The sequence below is a fragment of the Stegodyphus dumicola genome, chromosome 5, assembly GCF_044657685.1.
Source record: "Stegodyphus dumicola isolate Sdum_Otavi_A_Nest chromosome 5, ASM4465768v1".
Lineage (NCBI taxonomy): Eukaryota > Metazoa > Arthropoda > Arachnida > Araneae > Eresidae > Stegodyphus > Stegodyphus dumicola.
Window position 1 is genome coordinate 65,329,374 of NC_140772.1, and position 15,603 is coordinate 65,344,976.

Here is a 15,603-nt window from a genome sequence, read left to right on the forward strand (position 1 = left end):
TATCATATCATTTGTACATACAAACTAATGCATCCTCTTATGCTCAGTTTAAGATTCAGACGGGTACGTCGTTAGAGATCAGAGCTGAAAGCATTAGCATTTCAGATGCTGAAAAGTTCTACTCTCACATTTCCTCTTTCGGTGTGGAGTTGGACAGCAGAATTGGCTTAATTTGTTTGATTATGGTAAAGCATGAGGACTATCTACCTAAGAAAAGAAATGCATTCGTGGAAAACGTTTCAAAGGAGAACTGGCTCGTATGCAGTCCTTATAACACATGGAGAAAACCCCAAAATGACAGGAGTATTGGTCTTTATTGTATTACGAAACCGGGCCAACACGACAATTCTGAGCAAGCTGTAAAACCTTTTTTCAGTAAATAAAATGTTATACATTCATTCAAAATTAAAACATTTAAAACTTCATTTATTTTCCCTTAAGTCCTATTTATAGTAGAAAATTGATTTCAAATTATATGTTTAGTGGAAACCTTACAAAATGGTGAGTAATGTAATAATAGTAAGATATTTATCGGTTCGCAAAACTCAATTGGCATTAATTCCTGGCTCAGTAAGTAAACTAATCATACGGCAGTAGTGAATGGAATACATGATAAAAAAAATAACGCTTACCTTTTTCTTTTCAATATGAATGGAGACTGCGCTGGCCATTTAAACTTAAAATCGCATTTAAATTTTACCAGGCAGAGGATTATTCAAACACAATCTTTATCTTTCTTTGTGAAGAATATCTCTTTGTTGAAGAAACAGGATAACTGCTCGTTCATCTCATGGCAAATCTTAAATCATAGAATATCTCTTTGTTGAAGAAACAGGATAACTGCTCGTTCATTTCTTGGCAAAACTTAAATCAGAAAAAAGTGGAGTTTAAAAAAGTAACTTATTAGAGGATAAGCGTGAATTGCGCAAGCAATGGCTATAAAAGCAATTACCGCTAAGAAAGGAGCTGTAACAGATGCCGAGAAATACAGCAAACCAAAAAACGTGACTTGTGGCATTACTTGAAACCGAAACGCTAGCTCTCATCGCAACCATATTCGTACATCCTTACTCCAAATCCGTTTGATGTTAATAATACAGCATTCTTTGTTGACGTGACTTAGTCAAAAGGAAATTGGGTGATCACTTATTTCAGGTTCGTCTTTGAACGCTCCGTTTATATTTGAGATTAAAACAATGGGATAGCCCTATTTTATACCAATTTACTTATTTTTCTTTGCTGTGTTACTATGTCTGCTGTTTCTGTAAGCATCCTGAATTTAAATTTTATACCAGTCCGCCATCCGTCATGATATCAGAATTTTGAATAATCGATATATTTACAGTCTTGGTGATTTATCTATCATTCACATTAATTACATAATATGTGTTGCGAACAATATAATACGACTTTCGAAAGGCGAATACACTTGAACGTTCTTACACGAAAGCTACTTTTGTTTCGACGAGTTTACATCGGTGGTAATTTGATGATCTTGATTTGGTACACAAAATGGATAACGACATTTCGTTTATATTTTAATAAAAACACCAACAAGATATATCACAGTAATACTTCAGTATCGCAACGGCGAACCAACAGTTACATAATATAAACACAGAATATTTTCTTTCGGCACAACAGCGCCGGCTACCATGAAAGGTTACAACAATATGTAGCTAAATAATATGATTCTGTTATATATTAGTATCTATGCCATTATTTTAGTTCTATATTAAATCCATGATATGAATCAATTCATAATTTTATTTTAATTTTTCTCTTCAAGTTCCCTTCTAAAAATAAAAGCTTACGGTAAGTTAAAGACATACCTCGTATGCTTTTGTGTTACAGTAGTGGTTAACGTATCAGTCTGGTGCACTGTAGATCTGAGTTCTGCTACTCGTGAGCACACAATCACTTTTTAAGATTTTTCACTCTCAAAACTCCTGATGTCTAAAACATTATTTCAGTGAAATTACGTATTTCAAAGATTTGTTATAAGAGTAAGAATAAAAATAAAATTATAGGAAAAGCTATTGAAATTTAGTTGATACACAATATACCAGAAATCTAAAATTCTATTCAGCCTACTTTGAATTTTAACAACATTTTACGTTAAATCCTATGTAGTTCCACTTTTCTGAAAGTTATCCATTAGAGTTTGCGGTTAGGAAAGAAAGTAGCTCATAAATTATTACAGAGTTCTTCCTTAAGAAAATGTTTATATGCTTTATATGTTCTTTAGGTCCTTGTGCAGCAGGAGTTGTCGGTCTAAAGATGCCGAGATATTGTTTATTTGGAGACACTGTAAATACAGCATCCAGGATGGAATCAACAGGATTACGTAAGTACTCTATATAATTTATTTCACATTATTTTTACAGTCTGATTCCAGATTTATAAGAGTTTGAACAGAGTTCGAGAATATACACTCGGATTAGAATTTCTGTGCTTTATAAAGACAGGAAATATATTTCATGAAAGAAAATTAAATAACATAAGCCATAAATCGTGATTTATATCAAATTCAGTAGTTTCTCTAAAACATAATTGTTAGTATGCTGTATGTATTTGTTGGAAATTACGTCTGTGGAAGTAAAACGAAATTCAGATCAGTTTTAATATAAAAAACCAATTTAAAATTTAAAAATGCTTTAAGAAGTTTAAACTTTCAATTTTATACAGAATTATAAATATTGTTGATTGCAGGTTCGTTAATGGATTGAATGCGCCCGGAACCGATGATAGCTTAATAAAATTTAATTTCCCCAAAGAAACAGTTCTGGAACTTTCTATAAAAACACTCATACCGCTGTTCTCAGTATCACGGAGCACAATCAGTAGTTACACTTTAAACTGCTAAGAACGTTAAGCACAAAGCAATGCAAATCGCATCTAAAACACAAAGCTCGCACGGAGATTCAAATACTCCGAATTTAGCTCTGAACTAAAAACAGAGCTCTCTGCGGGCTTATATAGTATTCCCCCGGCTGCTGAGAAATCTCTAGTAATTTCCATTTCTCGAAATGAGTGGAAGGCATATACGGTTACTGTTACATATAGGGATCAATTACTGTTATTCAATTACAGTACCAATTACAGTTATACAGCGACCATACTAAAATGTCGCCAAATAGAATTCCAAGTTTAAAGACTTTTGGCGATTTCTCGCCACATTTGGCTTCAAAATTAGTGCCAAAACCATCGCTATCTCGGCGATATCTCGCAAATTTGACGAGATGCCCATTTACCTGAATGTTAAATAGACGTACCCCTGTAATGTTATTTTCCTGTCGGAACTTCGGCCACTTGAGACTTTTCATGTTACGTACAAAGAATACTGCAGTTTCGCATATAACTTCATTAAATTATTTACGTATGTAACGAAATTCTAAACAATATTACCTTTTCAAGTGGCCAAAATACAGGTAACTCAAAGAGGGTGATAATTGATTCTTATAACAATAAATGTTATTTTCCCACAATGCTGATTTCAAAAATCAAAGAAGTGTTAAATGACATTTTCTATTATACATAGGTAACAGATTAATAGGATTTAAAAATAGGTAGGTAACTGATTCCGATTTGCATGCAAAGGATAAAAATTAGGCAAAAATGATAGCCCCTGAGAAAGAAGGTCTTATGCTATTTAAAGGTGCTTTCTTGTCTAAATTTATATTTCTCATCGACTTGCCTCTCCTCCACTTAACTTACAAATGCTACTTAATTTGCAGAATTTTCTACTAGAAATTGATTTGTATTTATCTAGGTAAAATGGGAGAACTCATACTTTATTTCTCTCAGAATGAACATCAGCAAAAAAAGTACCTTATTTATTTACCTGAACCACATAGGCACAAGCATTTCAATCTTTATTTATCATTTATAATAATATCTTGGAACTGGCATGGAATGAACTCAGATAATCTGTATATAACCTAAACTGGTAAATACGAGAGTCCATAAAAATATATTGGCACTCACATTATGGAAAAAGAGTATGAAGTCTATAAGAAGATTTCTTTTAATTACATGAAAGTATGCAACTGAAAGCACTTTTATGAATTTTCGTTCGAAGAATTGCCAGAATAACCATTCTATTTGGATAACTATTTTGTGCCGCAATTTGGATTTCTTAATCGGTATGATATCTCCTCTTCGCAAGTTTTTCTTCCATAGGCCCAAACTCAAATAGGACTGCAGGGCTCAAGTTCTGGATTAAGGAATTTTCTGTACTTTCCATAGAAATTTTCGCAAGAGGTATTTCGTCATGAGCGCATGAATCTAAATGAACTCATACTTACATGCCCATAGGAAACAACTCGAGAAATGCAGCTCCTATTTTGACGCTAATTCCATATGAAGCAATATATTTTACCACTGGAGCTTCATCATTGTCCAACTGTCGTCCCGAATTCAAATTGTGGAGAACCGACTGTCCAGTAAATGCTCATATACAGAAGCTACAGTTCAAGACCTTGATAGAGAAAATTGTTAATTGCAGAGCTGCTATCTGGGCTGTGCCTATGACAGAAAAGAAGAAGCAACAGCATCGTGCCATTCAACGGCAATTTCTGTTCACTATTAAAAACTCTTTCCTATAAATATCCTTTAAAAATCCTATAAATATCAGTACATACCTAATAACATTTACAGATGGATCTAAAACAGAAGAAAATTAGAATCAGCCTGTACATTCCATAAAGTCGAAAATCTAAAATTACTCTGGAAAGAACGACTGATACATTTTTTCAAGCGGAAAGGTTAGCAATTTAGAGACAATAGAAATTGCGATTAATAATAAATGCAGCCAACCTACAATTCGAGCAGATGTTCTTTCTTCGCTGTATGCATTAGCGAATTTCGAACATCCTTTTTCAATAGCATAGGAAGCCTTTGATCCCCTCCAGAAAAAAGCCATTAAAATGTCCTAAACATACATAAAAAAATGCACAAGAAAATAAATCAAATCTGGCAGAACGAATGGAACTCTATTTCCCAAGGCAGGAGAACGCATGACATAATCAACAGAATAAAATGTTTCAATAGCCCATTTAAATGAATACATATCTAGACATGACCCCTTCCCCACTTATTACCATGAGAGAAATACCTCTTCCACAGCACTCTCAGCACACGAGCAGTCGTGACCCATCGAACTCGAGTGGTACTCCAAACAAATGTCGCATGCCAACAAAATTTTCGCGACCACAGAGGGTGTATGCTAAGTTGATGTTGTACTTCTGCATAAAATTCAGTAAACATGTTTTTTTCCTTGCTTAAGACAAAATTATGTAGTTATTTTTTAACAGAATATTAAAACATTATAAATATACAACTTTATGGATATTAGTCAGAACGATATACTATTTAAGACACAATAACACGCCGAATAAAAACTAATTCAGAAGTCAAACAACAAAAATCAGCGTTGAGCACATTTTTGGAAAGAGAACATTAGTTATTTGTTCTCATTTTGTCTTTTTTCCACTATAAGTGTTAAAACAACGATTAGAGAGAAAAATACTCAAGTTTTTAATTTCCTTTCTTATTCGTTTTGGTAAAACAAGTAATTGTTGCTTTTACTTTTAAGAGAAGTAAATTTATTTTCTAAGAGATTGAAATGTATTTTCTCTTTCCTTGCGTAATAAAATGTTTGCTTAACAATACATTTACTTTGTTTTTTACAGCTCTCCGAATCCATTTAAGTACAAAGACCAAGGAAGTTCTAGACACATTCCAAACGTTTCTCTTAGAATGTAGAGGTGATATTGAAATAAAAGTAAGTGTTCTTCCCTTTTCAGTTTTTTTTTTTTTTTTTTTTTTTTTTTAAATTTTAATGTATAATTTGATGCAGGTTATAAGCCGGTCATTATTTTGATAAAACATGTATTTTCTCATTCGACTGAAGTGTGTAAAGTACTGGAACTCATTACTTATATTAACCTATTTTATTTTGAATTATTTTGTGTAATTAAGTGTAGAGTGAAAGCTATTTTCTTGTCTTTTTTCAAACGTATGAATGACTATGCTAAGAAGTTATTCTAATTACAATTACCGTATATTAAATATGTGATCGATCAATGCTTTTGAATTAAAACAAAAGCTTGTGCGGTAGAATTGATATACAAAAGTCTCCAGCAATGAGCACTGATCAGTGTGAAAGTGAAAATATATTTAAAACTGCAACTTTAATCATCGAAAAAGCAAGAATTGATATAAATAAATGTAGATTGATCTGTTTTCTATTTCATTTACAAAGTGAGGATGCGTAATTCACTAATAAATAATAGTAAGGGTTTGATATGGAACTGAAAAATACTAAACCGTATCTTCATAGCTGCTTTAGATATCCTGATAAATTAATTCATAAAGAATAACAAGAGAAAAATCCAATAATTGAAATAACTACTGGAACGAAACAAAATATAATATAGCCTTTCCCTAAGCTTAGCTATGGAAATATGTGAAATTAAGCTCGAATTTTATTTCAGGCAAAAGAGGCATTAGCTGGAAATTTCTGTTTCTTGTTTTAAATGTGATTTAATTTTTCTTTCTTATGCTTTAGTCCTGTGTTATACATAAATATTTAACCTGTATCAGACTTTTACTTCGTACTTACAACCTGTGTCAGAACGTTCCCTGCTAATAGTACTGCATTTATATGCTGCGTAAAATACTGCATACATTGTTTCGTAAAATACTGCGTAAGTTATTGCGCTTAATAAGTAGAATAATTTATAATACCCTTATCTGTCTTTTGCTTAATCAAGACAAATGTTAATAAATGAATATTAATCAGTGCATGTGAATGAATTTTGTCTTGTGCCGTAGACATTAATGTTCTTAAGAAACTCATAGTTAAAAGATTTGGAGCCAACGAATAGCAAAGTATTGATATCAAACAGTAATAAAAACTTATTTTCATTATAGTATTTAAATTTTCTTGAAACTGTCCAGAAAATATTTATAACAAAGACACTAATCACAAAATATCAGCGTACCTCAGAGTAGTGACCACTGATCACTCATAATACTGATTATAATACTGATATCACTGAGTTCCAGATTACTATTCTCTGATACACAATGAAAATTAGCACATTAAAATGATTAATCGCTTGTTTAATAAAACTTATAACAATCACATTGACTACCAACTTAACAGTGTTTACAACATACCAAGTCATAAGCTGAAAGATCCGTAAACTACGGATAAATCCAAATTTGTTACCTCTAAAAATTCACGGTCTACTAAGAAATAAGGATGGCGATAGCAGTGCAGACCATAATTAAACTGTAATATAACCATAACTGTAATAATACCATAATTACACTTTAAGGACTTAACTTATAATAAGTTATTGGTATGTGTCATTATAGTTTTATTAACTATAATAATACATACCAATATTATAAGTTAATAAGTTAAGTCCTTAATTAGAGACCATAATTAAACTGTAATATAAGCATACCATAATTAAACTGTGCAAGACTCACGAATAATTAAATGCAAGAAATATGAGAAACACAGAGATGTTTTAAATTTTGAGCAATAATAACTATTTAAAGAAATACTATTTAAATTAATTGTTTCTTGTAGATATGTCAACGGATCACAAAACATATATGTGTCGTGTGGAAGTTTTGCAAGCATAGTGTGTATTCAGAACAACAAATGGCTCTGTGATAGCTGACTGTGTGGTAGCGAGGGCTCTGAAATCAGTATTTGGATGATATCATTCTTGACATTTCTTTTGGGGGATGAATCTGCTGCCATATAAAGACGGCATAAATAATTTAATCATCTTTATACATCTAACCATTTCTCTCTTCCACAAACATAACAAAATCTTATTTTCTTATAATTCGTACACAATTATTTTCCATACCTTGTTTTTTTTTCTTAGATGTTAACTTTATGTTCTAAATGGCATCACTATTGCAGTTAATGAAGTCAGGGTGACATTTTGCAGTTTTCCTTAAGCTTTACAAAATAAAATTGTCTTATGTCAAATTATTAAAGAAACTGAAGCAGACATTAAAAATACTATTAATATGATCAAATTAACATCAAAACTCTAAATAATTATTGAAATTTGTACAAAGGAAAATTACCCAAGACACTGCATTAACAACGAACGGTAAACGAATTATTTCCTCTCAGATAATTTTGAATCTTTTAATAATATTTTATGTTACGTGGATTCACGTCTACATGAATTAAACAAAAAAATGCATTAAGAAACTCATAAAATCCATAATTATTATTCTAAGAAAAATATTTCCTGCATTATAATTGATAGAAGACGGTAAATAAAAATCTGAAAGTGTAGTTTTGCATTAATACGAGGTTTGGGGCAAAAGTCATGGCAACTATTTTTTCTTGTAGATATGTGATCGGATCACAAAACATATATGTGTCGTGTGGAAGTTTTGCAAGCATAGTGTGTATTCAGAACAACAAATGGCTCTGTGATAGCTGACTGTGTGGTAGCGAGGGCTCTGAAATCAGTCAGTTGGTGAGTGTCGTACGAGATGGAAATAACCAGTGTTGAGCAGCGTGCTTACATCAAAATAGCCGTTCTCCTAGGGAGAAATGCGATGGATTGTCACAGTGAATTAGTAGAAGCCCTTGGGAATAATGCCCTATCATATCGTACAGTAGCACGGTGGGTAAGAAAGTTTCAGCAAGGACGTGTGTCAACCAGTGATGAGCAACGTTCGGAACGACCGGTGAGTGTGCCGTCATCGAGTACCTCATGGATGAAGACAGACGATGGACGTTACAGGAGTTAGAGAGGGCAAGTGGCATCGAGAAACGCACGGTCAACAGGATATTTACAAAGCTACATACAGCAACGCAAAATCGCTTCGCGGTGGGTACCGCATGCACTGACGGAAGTTCAAAGGTGGGTGTGCTATGCAATATGCTCCGACCACTTTGCACGCTGGCAACAGAACGGCGATCAATTCTTTTCACGAATAATCGCCATCGATGAATTTTGGGCCAGGGCATACAAACCAGAACTGAAATATCAGTCCGCGGAGTGGCGATATCCTGGATCACCAAGGCAGCAGACGGTCCGTCAGAATCCTTTCCCAGTCAAATTGATGGTGATCGTCGCGTATGACGTCAGGGTGTCATTGTTTGTCACTTTGTTCCTCATGGCAGAACAGTGACCGCACGGTACTACAGGGACTCATGTCAACTTTATTTGTATTGTGTTATCATTCTTTCGTACGGTGAAGGCCATATTGCCCTGTACTTAATAAATTCGTGTACTACCTTAATAAATTCGTGTGTTACGATATTTCAGTGCTATTCATTGTCCACACATGTAGTTAAGACCTTGTCCTTTCATCTGTATATGTCACATTTTCCAACCGGACTGGTATCTTCAAGGAAAAAAAAATAGTTACCATGACTTTCGCCCCAACCTACGTAGTTAAACGATTAAACAAAAAAATAAAATACGGTCCTGCTATGAAGTTCATAAGAATACAATCTTATTCAATACAGCACTAACGGACAGACTGCTAATTAAAGAGTTCTACAGAGATGGCATGATAATTCACTTTCAATTAAAATTGGTTCCACTTCTATTTGGGATGATAGTTATAAACATTTTTAAGCATCACCAATGATGGCCTAACCGATCAGTTTGGATCAAAGTCTATTATTGTTCTTAGCATTTCAAATAGAGACTGGACCAGTTATCCAAATAAGCAAGCAGGTCATATTAGGTACCGCATCTCTGCTTAGATGTCACTTGGACATTTACGATCAACAGCTAATACGTCGTTTTCTGTTAAAGATGATGTTCTTGTTAAGTATCTAATAAATCAACTTAACAGGCTAAGACACCTGATCTTTCAGGAAATCGGAGTTCTTATAAAAGAAATAATAAAATAACATTTCTTGTTCCGATGTTAGAAAAAATTTTCTCGAATGCTCCCGAGGATAGTATCCTTGTTTCAAACACAGCGATTTGTCAGCCCAGAAGAAAATGAACTGGGTTTCTCTCTCTCTTTTTCAAGAGCTGTTTCAAACGTTTGGCTAAACAATCTCTTGCATGGCGATCTGCGAGCCCAGAAGCAAACAAAAAGTGCTTTCTCCTTTTTTGCAAAAGCTGTTTCAAACGTTTGGCTACAGGAAAAATGATGCAAATGTTTCAAACCCCATTTAAACTTCATTTCTGTGATCATTACACACTCCTTCAGGAAGTTGGAGTCCTGTTTCAATGAGAAAAAGTTTCTATCTTTCTTTAGAGATAGTAAAATAATAAGTAGCTCAAAACCTCCCATTGATCGAATAAAATCCCCAACAAAATAAAACTAAAACCATTCCGAGAAACAACATGATCACCGCTTTCAACACAAAGCGTTATTTTTAAATTCGAAATTATTAAAATACAAAATCATACATCGCGAGGAACAGGAAAAATCACATATTCACACAATCGAAGTTAGATTCCTTTCGTACCTCGCGTGTTGACAGCGAAAGTTATGAAATTCATTCACCAAACCCTTACATATACCTGGAGCTGATAGCTTTTGCGAAGAATGTAATAAAATGACCTTCTGACCTTAACAGTAACGTAAACCCTAATGTCCATTAGTTGATGACTGAAAGAGAAAAACAGTTTTTTCATCGCGTGGTTTAGCTAGCCAAGCAAAGGGAAATAAATTTTCTTTCGTATTTCTTGGTCTGTTTAAACATTTCAGAAAAGCCTTTTTTTAGTAATACATTGCGAATTTACAGAACAATGCAAGCATCTTTAATTGAAAATTTCTTTTCAAAGACATTCCGCCATTTTTAAATATACGCATTGGTTTTTAATTAATATCAAACTGTAATATGACATTAAAAATGACATTTTAATATTAACAGCTTAATTTCTTAAAATAAATAAACATTTAAACTCGTTCAATAATTTTCATTTGGTATTCAATTATTAAAAATGAATTTGTCGATTTTAAGTGATCTATTATAATTCATTTTATTCCAAATGGGCATTTATACCATTGCGATAGAACACCTGAAAGGTACACTGATTTAAAAAAAACACAATGATCACTCCTATATTGCGAGAAATGTGTTTTCTCCGGAGTGGTGTAGATAGCATGTTACAATGCCTATGAAAAGTGAAAGAAGGACGGTGAAAATGATAGTGTCCTAGGAGGAAGGGGCATCAAACATGGCCAGTTCGAGGTTGCCTAGCACAGTTAAACGCCAAAACCCCTAGAGGCGATCCAAAGGGCCGCTAACCTATCTATCGAGCTGACGAGCTAAGACAAAGACGAGTCGACAGGCATACTAAGCAACTCACCTTCCACGTCCCCGTCCTGGAGGAAATATAAAAACGTCTGCCATCAACAGGGGCCCCAACCCCGAACAGCAGAACAAAGTTACTTAAATATTGTCGGCAAACCGAACCACCAATCAAGCCTGCTAACACTACGTCATATTATACACACATCGGTTCCAGGTGCTCCCAGGGGGAATCAAGGAAGGATATGAATATGCAGTTTTGAGGGTCCAGGCGCCCACTGGAAGCCTAAAAGTCTGGCCGAACTCGAACGGGGTGTTTCCTCCCGACAACCATGAATATCTGATTATGTAGCTCCACCACGACCAACGGAACTGACAAGATAGTACCATATGGTCCCTGCTGAGCCTGAACCAGCCATCGCCAGCGATGACTCTAGTCCTGTGATCTTATACCCCCGTGGCTAAGACTTTCTAAGTACAGATCCTAACCAGTAGCTTCCCATGCTTTACCTGAATCAACCCCCGGTGGTGAAAATGACAGTAGACGACGAGAAGTTAGGCTTCCATTCCTGATAAACGAATGCAGCCGCCGAAGATTTCCCCGTTTTGTGAAAGCAAATAGTCAGCTGCAGTGGCTTGTGTGACATTATAGTGTGATGGCCAGTGGAATGTAATGTCAGGCGATTCAGGATTTACAAACAGTAGTTGACCAGATGAAGCAGCATTTGCTTAGTAACTTAAATACAAAATTACAGACGTGTAATACATTTAACAAGGTTAATGCTTAAGAAGAGAAAAAGGTATTATGAAAAAATATTAGTTCAACTTATTTTTATGTTTGAAAGACAAAAAAATTACGCAAGGTCTGAAACCCAAATGCGTGATTTTACAGAATTTGTATTATAAGTCGATACAAATGTCCGAGTTAAAAAAAAAAAAAAAAAAAAAAAAAAGGAAAGGTGATTTGGGAAGTAAATCGGATATAAAACATGACTAAATACTGTCAAAATATAGCAAATGAAATTCTGAAATTTGATAGCAGTTTAGGTTCATCTTTGAAAATGGTCATACATCAAACATTGAGTTCAACTTGTTAAACAAACTGAAATACTTTCTACTGTGTTTCAAAACTGACGTTAAATTTATATTCAGCAAAGTTACAAGTCTTCAAATATTGCAAATAAGCATTTGGCAGTCAGGTAGTGATTTAAGCTCAGCCAAACTGTAAACTTTCAAACTGCTGTATATTATCACAGATTGTTAATAAAATAGTCTATAGTAATTTTACATACAATATTTTCATTAGGCAGACTGTCAAATTACTATTTCATAAAATATTTAAAAGATTAAGTAAGGGGCTGGATTATTTACCGGTATTGTGGCACAATAGCTATGTATTATACAAAGCTATCTTTACAAACACTAGTAGTGTTATACTGAAGCCAGCATTGTTTTACACAGTATTACCACCTTACCCTTCTACTTATGCAGTATTTTACCTTTCTACAATACTGAATAAGTGTAATGGCTAGTTTAGAAGGCTAAAAGACTTCTAAATTACTTTTACTATACAAACAATGAGAAGTCAAAAGCAATAACGTATAATTAAATTTAATTACATAAAAATAATATATAACATACTGTGAGCTAAATCCAAGTTACAAACTAATTTTAACTGGTTAATTATATAATTAACTACTTCATTTATACTTTTTAACAAACACTTAACAAACACAGAAGTTTCGTCATATATACCAACAAAAATATGACAGTTATTTAATATTGTTAATTAAATTTCCAAGTTTTTAAAAAGGGAAAATATCAGTGGTCTTCTGATTTAAGAAGCAAAAAATTTTAATCCACACACAAAAAGCAATTATTTTGCTGTTCTTTTGTAACATTTACCGGTTATCTTTTTTTTTTCGGGGGGGGGCCTTTTATTGTCACTTGTATTTTCGCTGGCTTCCACTAGGAGGCGGAGGCAAATTAGCTAGAAGTACAGAGTCCTTGAGCTTAAGACTGAGATTTTGGCAGCGACCATTGACGCTATCCTCGCCCAGCTGTTAGACTTACCTGGATCGACATTAGCCTTTTACGAACCGTATTTACTCGCGTGATCAAAGAAAGGGCCTGAGCCAAAGCTTACTACAGGGCTTCGCCTAATAAATTTTATACCTTAATTGATTTAACTTTGACGTCTATATTTAGTGAAATTCCGCGAGGCGCAGTGAATTTTTCTGTTAATTACATAAGCCGCGTAATTTACTAAATTGAATTTATAATAAAGAGGTTTATTTTAAACCTTCTTCTGAGTTACTTTACCAAAATATTAGAAGCAGACGATAATTCACCTGGCACTCTTCACTGACCTAGAAATAAGCATTTAAACAAGTTAAGTTCCAAATATGTTAACTTTTCACAAATATAACAATGCTATCTGGCTAATCCCATTTTTTGATCATACAGCCGGCTTCTGCCGGCTAGGAGGATTGGGGCTGTACCCTTTTAATGATAATGATAACAATACTATCATTGATTTTAATTCAATTTGTTATAGGAATTTACTTTTATTTCCAGGGTAAAGGCAAAATGACGACATACTGGTTGATCGGAGAACAAGAGAAACCCCCAACTGTCAATCCTCCCATGCCTAAGAAAGAAGACAATACTCCCATTTCCAAAAAAGAAGATATTACAAAAGATGTCCGAGAAACCAACCTATAAGGATACGAACTTTATTCGAAATTTCATAGTCTCACCAGTGCACTTATTATACGTCAAAGTTACGACACCAGAGTGCACCTGAAGATGCTGGTCGTCTTTAGTGAAGGTTCACGTGATACATCCATACACCAAAATTCGCATCGTCTCCATCAACATTTCCCATCCAGTGTGGTTCAGCAGGAAATAACCTTTCTTATGTCTCGTTTGCACCACAGTCCAAATTGCACTGTATATGAAACAGTTATGGAAACCAGGGACCGAGTTTTCCAGAGCTTAAAACGGAAAGAACATGTTACTTATACTTGTGGTGCACTACCGGGGTGTTAGAGAAAATGATCGAATAAAAATGTTTATCGATTGCTTGTAATTAAAGAAAATTAATATATACTACAATATTACATGGCAAAGACTTGTATTTTTCATTGTGTCCTTTTTTTTCACATCTTCAATCAATGCAAATACTTCTGTGCATTGATATGCTTATACTTTAATTTTAAAAAATCAAAGTTAAAAAAGTTCATTTGATAGGATTACTTTTATAGAATTCAGCTGAAAATCGAAATCTGAAAGGAGATTTTCTGTTCTGAAGAAATTAAAAATACTAAATTTCTTTGCTGAGATAATTAGAAAATTTCATTGAACACGAAAGCAAAATTTACATCATTGTGTATTCAGCTACAGATTATAGTAGAAAGATTTAGAAACTGCTGCATTCCATCAATATTCTTGTTAGGTAGAAGACTTAGGGTATAGGACATACTTTAATGTAACGTTTCTATGTGTGATTACATATATACAGTGTCAGTCAATTCAGCTTTGTGTAATCTATGCATTATGGGCATCTAAAAAACGCCTCAAACTTAGAATTAAAATAGCAAGCACTTGCCTAACTTAAAGGTGAGGAGTTTCAGTTTTATATGTTTTCTAATATTATGATCAACTGACGCATATTTTTATCCTCAAATATTAAACAAAGTCTGAGCAATTACGCGAGTTCTTCTAAAAATGATCTTAGCTTTGCAGAAACGTGTACTAATGTGCATGTTTTTCATTTTAACAATAAATAACAAATTATTAATGGCAATTTTTTTCATAGTTAATTGGTTAGTTTATAGTGTCAGGCAATCTAAATTGCCCTCATCCATAATTCTTATTTTAGAAAGACCTGATCTCCTGCTCAACATAATATTTTTTTAAATTATCATATATCAGTCCTTCTGAAACGAATAAGGTGTATTTAATTATGGCAAAGCACACTAGGGCTATCTGCCTAGTGCCCTAAGGGAAGGGATGCCTTCGTGATACTGGCTCGTATACACGAAAACACCCATGCAGCCAGCCCATTCGCGGGATTCGAACCTCGGACCGAACTACCAGTGTTCAGCGACTTACCGCTCGGCCGTTGGTGGGCCCGAAGCGAATAAGGAATTGATTCTTTTTTATGTTAATTAGTATAATGGAAACATAACCCCACAAAAGCGTAAATGTTACGTTTTTCTTTCTACCTTTCATTTTTGTTTTATTAAGTTTATTTTATCATTGTTATTGATTTGCGATTAAAGTTCTTCATCTTCCTGAAATTTCTGATCCAAATTCTCATT

General features: G+C 33.9%; 1 protein-coding gene across 1 annotated transcript in view; it reads left to right on the top strand.

Moving 5' to 3' along the window:
- LOC118186995 (atrial natriuretic peptide receptor 1-like) overlaps positions 1–14,436 on the top strand; it is a 1,070,353-nt gene extending 1,055,917 nt beyond the window's left edge. Inside the window, exons 20-22 of the mRNA XM_085816725.1 lie at positions 2,249–2,347; positions 5,694–5,785; positions 13,856–14,436. Coding sequence (XP_085672851.1) covers positions 2,249–2,347; positions 5,694–5,785; positions 13,856–14,002 — 338 coding nt within the window. The 3' untranslated portion in view covers positions 14,003–14,436. The remainder of the gene's footprint in view (positions 1–2,248; positions 2,348–5,693; positions 5,786–13,855) is intronic.
- The last annotated feature ends 1,167 nt before the right edge of the window (positions 14,437–15,603 follow it).